The 4,692-nt window shown below is 51.6% G+C and overlaps 1 protein-coding gene across 1 annotated transcript; it reads left to right on the top strand.

Annotated features, from left to right (window-relative positions):
- Positions 1–2,546, top strand: LOC125509806 (phenylacetaldehyde reductase). The gene is made up of 6 exons (XM_048674832.2): positions 1–235; positions 333–502; positions 800–985; positions 1,223–1,385; positions 1,809–1,998; positions 2,091–2,546. Exons 1-6 carry the CDS (start codon positions 121–123, stop codon positions 2,299–2,301), a joined length of 1,035 nt encoding a protein of 344 aa, XP_048530789.1. The 5' UTR covers positions 1–120; the 3' UTR covers positions 2,302–2,546.
- Positions 2,547–4,692: the final 2,146 nt, after the last annotated feature.

Below are 4,692 nucleotides of genomic sequence, written 5' to 3'. Positions count from 1 at the left end.
CCGTGGAGTCCACCGGCCGGCTAGTGGCTCGACAAAGTGTCAAGTCGGCAAAGCTGCGACGGGGACATAAAGAGCCGACGACGCGGCAGCAAGCCATCCCGTAGGAGAAGGACGAGGAGGATGGCACCACCGCGGCGCGTGTGCGTGACCGGCGGCGGCGGGTACATCGCCTCGTGGCTCGTCAAGCTGCTCCTCTCCCGGGGCTACGCCGTCCACGCCACCGTCCGCGACCCATGTAGGCACGCCGCGTCCGATCTGATTCTCCGGCGTCCTCGCCTCTATTCTCCGTCCTGCTCACACTTCGCCGGTTGACGTCCGAATGTTTGGTTCAGGTGATTCCAAGAACGCGCATCTGATGCAGCTAGACGGGGCGGCGGAGAACCTGCGGCTGTTCAAGGCCGACGTGCTGGACAGCGCCGCTCTGGCCGCCGCCGTGGAGGGGTGCGAGGGCGTCTTCCACGTCGCCTCCCCCGTCCCTGCGGATAAGATCCTCGACCCTGAGGCTAGTACACATTTGTCGACATCATATTATCATTACCAATTCACGGTGCAGCATTAGGGAATTGTTCAACTGAATTTGGGCTTTGTATTCGTCTTTTTAACTGTCGATGCAGAGATTAATTTATCATCTGTACCTTCACTTATGTATTTATTCGTGATTCTTCTAAGAAGTGTGCTCATTTTCTAGAGTAATAGACTCCTAGGACTTACTGCTGCTGAGACGATTACAACTTGGTGTTATTGGAACTGTACAATCCTTATGACTGTTTCTAATTTTGTGCTAAATTTAACTGTGCAGTCAGAAGTGATGGTGCCTGCTGTGAAGGGCACCGTAAATATTCTTGAAGTGTGTTCATCTATGAAGGTTCAGAAAGTTGTGGTGGTGTCATCCACTTCTTCTGTTCATTTTAACCCCAACTGGCCTCAGGGTAAACCCAAAGATGAGAGTTGCTGGTCCGACAGAAAAATATGCGTGGATAATGAGGTTAGTAATAATGTTTAAAGTTAAGAACCAATCACAACTTACATTATGATATAAGTAGCCTATTACACATGAGTATATTATATGGTATCTTTACATAATAATATTTTGGTATTTCAATTTTCGTTGCTGATCCGTGACATGTTGATTTCTTCAGCGTAAGTTGATAATTACTCATAAACTACAAATCATTGCAGCGTCTGAGGACTAAGTTTGACCCTTTACAATTTCTGTTTGCAGCTCTGGTACTGTCTTGCTAAAACTGTTGCTGAAGAAACAGCCTGGGAATATGCAGAAAAGAATGGGCTAAATGTTGTCACAGTATGCCCTTGTGTTGTTTTAGGCCCACAACTGCAACCCGTTGTCAGTACCAGCAGCGAACTTCTCGTCTATGTTATAAAAGGTCATCTCGTTATTTCCTTTTCCTCTTGCTAAGTTGCAGGAGCATCTTTTATTGGTCGAATATGCCATGTCTTTGGGTAGGCAAAATTCAGTAACTACTTGCCAAGATTCAATTCTTGTAGACAGTTTTGGATGGGCAAAATTCAGTAACATCTTTGGATGGGCTCGAACAATTTTGAAGGATTCAATTCTTGTAGACAGTTTATTCTTGTTTCAAATGTAGTTCTTCGATCACCCGCAAAAAAAATGTAGTCCTTTGAAACGAAATAATTAGCTTGTTAAAATGGTCACTCCTATGAAAATTCCCTTTGAGTGACTCATTCCAATAGAATTTTGAATGAATTCCAACATGAAAAATTCTTACAGTATGTCGTCGAAAAGCTACTTTTTTGTTGGCTGCTGAAATTCTGTTAATTCAATGCAGGAGGTCCTAATGCGATGAAGGACATGCTGTTGCACATAGTCGATGTCCGTGATGTGGCCGATGTGTTGCTTCTAGTATATGAGAAACCAGAATCATCCGGGAGATATATCAGCGCACCAAATTACATTACCACAAAAGCCATGCTGGAGTTGCTGAAGAAGACGTACCCTGACTACAATTATGTAAACTGGTGGGTAACTTCTCTTATCAAAATGGTACATTTTTTTCCTGAACGGCCGTGCTTGTTTACATGGTTTGAACAGCTCTATTTGATTTTTGCAGCAAGTCTGAGCTGGATCATAACTTTCCTATCACCCCAATCTCGTCTGCAAAGCTGAGGAATCTGGGCTGGAAGCCAAGGGAATTGGAGGAGACGCTCCTGGATAGCATCGAATACTACCGGAAGACGGGAATTCTGCAGGATGGCGAGGGAGAGGGACACGCTTGCCGCCTACCTGATATCTTCCGGTTTTTTCATGCCTCCGAGGAATGATATGCCATTCTGCGTGTGACGTTGCTGAATTTCTGATGACGTTATGTTGTAATGACAAAGCTATCAATCTTCAAGGTGATCTCACGATGTGACTAGTGATGCGAGTGGAGACCCATAGATCTGTTGGGTAGGTAGCCTATTCCCCATGCGCCTTTGTAAACGAATAACTGCGATGATGCTGTGTCGAGATCTCTGAATCTTGTCCCTGCAAGTGTCGAAAACTTCAGTTATGTCGCGTGCCGTTTCGTCAGGTTATGTTTGGCCTCCTCCGTCGATCTCCTATCCAACCGTCTACACTGCACCATACAGCTTCGTGACAGGGTGATGTCATATTCAACGTTGATCTCCGATCAGACGGCTCATATCCTCTCTTGGGTCCTGTTTAAAATCTGGCAACGGGCACTGTTTACTTTATGCTCTTAGCTTAATTATGATTACCTGTAATGCCTATAAAAGTTAACACCTAGGTGTCGTGTCCTGGCAGACCTCTTATATTCAACTCTGTGTGTGGCAAGACCCTAGGAATCGAGTGCATAAATCACCAGTTTCGCTGTCTGGAATTTCATTTGTGTTTGATACTGAGTTCAGATAAGTCTTACATTTTGATATCAAAACAGGAGACATATGGTCGCCCTCCTCTGGCGACACGGGGGAGCCCTCGCCGCCACCACTAGCAGGCCTCTCTGCCGCCCTCCCCCGCATCGCCGCCGCCGAAGGGCCGGCCGACGAAGCCGCGCCGGGCCCTAGGAAGGCGGCGGCGGGGCGGATCTGCCTCCTCACGCCCCCGAGCTCGCCCCCACTCCTCCGCCCCGCACCACGCCCCCACCCACGCCGTGGCTGCCCCTGCTGGTCCAGCGGCGCTAGATCCGGTCCTCCATGACAACCTTCTGCGCGGATCCGGCCAGCAGCCCCCCGACCATCCTCAGCCGCCACGGGCGCCACCTCTCTCCCTCGCGCGCCTCCCCCTTCGCCCGCGGCCCCGAGACCCCACCCGACGCGCTCTCCACCAGCTGCTGCACGTGCTTGCCGGCCAGCGGAGGTCCCGGAGCTCCTGGTCGTTGCCATGGACGCTCCCCTGCAGCCATCCCCACCCCTCGCGGCGGCGCGAGCCAGCCTCTGCTGGTGCCGCTTCTGGCCATGGGTGTGGTGTGGGACCTACGGCCGGTTGCGGGGGCGTTTGCGGCCTGTCTTCAGTGCAGGCGGCCCTCCTCGTCCCCGGCGGCCCCTCCTCCCCCTTGGGCCACGGTGACTGCTCTTGGGGGATGCGGGGATGTGTCTGTGGTTGTGCCAGACACGGGGCTCCTCACGGCAGGCATTTGCTGGCGATGCTCTGGTCCCGACAGCCTAGGCCCGCGTCTCCCCGGTGTCCTTGGTTGTCGGCGTCTCTGCCGGGCATCTCCGGCCTCGGTGACCATGTAGCTGCGTCCATTCCAGCTCACCTGGCTCGTCGAAATCTCGACGGCTAAGGCCACGGCAGTTCGGATATGCGTCTCTCCAGTCCTAGCTTGCCGGCGTTGCTGGACGCCGTCGTCCTACCCCCGCGTGGTTCGCTTCGTGGCTTAACCCATCATATACGCCTCAAAGCCTCCTCCTTTTGCCAGATCCAACGCCCGTGGGTTCTGAGGTGGTGCCATCCTCCAACGGCAAGTGCAGCCCCGCCAACCCCGTCCCGAATGGTTGTTCCGACCAACGTTGGCTTCCTCATCTTCGATTCCAAACTCGGCGGCTATGGGATTGCTCAGCTTCTGGCCAGGGAGAGATCCCTGCTCGGCTTGTCGGTGCTGGCAGTGACGGCGCCCGCGGGTGTTGTTTCCTTTTTGGAGGCGCTGCCAAGGCCTTTAGCTTTGCCCCTCTTCGAGCTCAGGGGAAACCTTAGGTCTGGTTCCTCCGGACCGGATAGCGATGGCGTCTCGGCGTCGTATTCCTTCTCGAAGGTGTTATCTTGCTTGCTCGCGGTGTCCCCGGTGTTGGCTCGGATGATGTTGGAATTCTTGTTGGTTCGGCGCTGCCGGTGGTGGTTCGGGCTTGACGGGTTTAGTTGTGATGTATCTTCTATTCGGGCTGAGCATCCCTTGTCTCTCTGCTCCAGACACCATGTTCACGTCTGTCTGCGTTCGTGTCATGTGTTGTATCCTTTATGCTCATTCTATTCCTTCTATCAATGAAATGATACGCAAGCATTATGTATTCGCGAAAAAAATAGGAGACGTATAAAAACATCTTACATTTTGATACAGGTTGTACTATCATGCATCCATTTCATTGAGACATCACAACCGATATCATACGGGCATCGAGGGCATCCATTTCATTCGGACGCACGGCGCTAGTATTATGTTCTTCCCACAACCATATCCTCAGTGGTAGAAGTCCGAACATTGTTGTTCTTGG

Source organism: Triticum urartu, chromosome 5A (assembly GCF_056163025.1).
Source record: "Triticum urartu cultivar PI428250 chromosome 5A, HENAU_Tu73, whole genome shotgun sequence".
NCBI lineage: Eukaryota > Viridiplantae > Streptophyta > Magnoliopsida > Poales > Poaceae > Triticum > Triticum urartu.
Note: the sequence above shows the minus strand (reverse complement) of the source record. Positions and strands in the feature narration are given on the sequence as shown.

Excerpts from the sequence above, each read along its gene's own strand:
- LOC125509806 (XM_048674832.2), top strand. The coding sequence starts at position 121 with ATGGCACCACCGCGGCGCGTGTGCGTGACCGGCGGCGGCGGGTACATC. Across the intron at positions 236-332 it reads CGCCACCGTCCGCGACCCAT|GTGATTCCAAGAACGCGCAT; the intron begins GTAGGCACGCCG and ends TGTTTGGTTCAG. Across the intron at positions 986-1,222 it reads AAATATGCGTGGATAATGAG|CTCTGGTACTGTCTTGCTAA; the intron begins GTTAGTAATAAT and ends TTCTGTTTGCAG.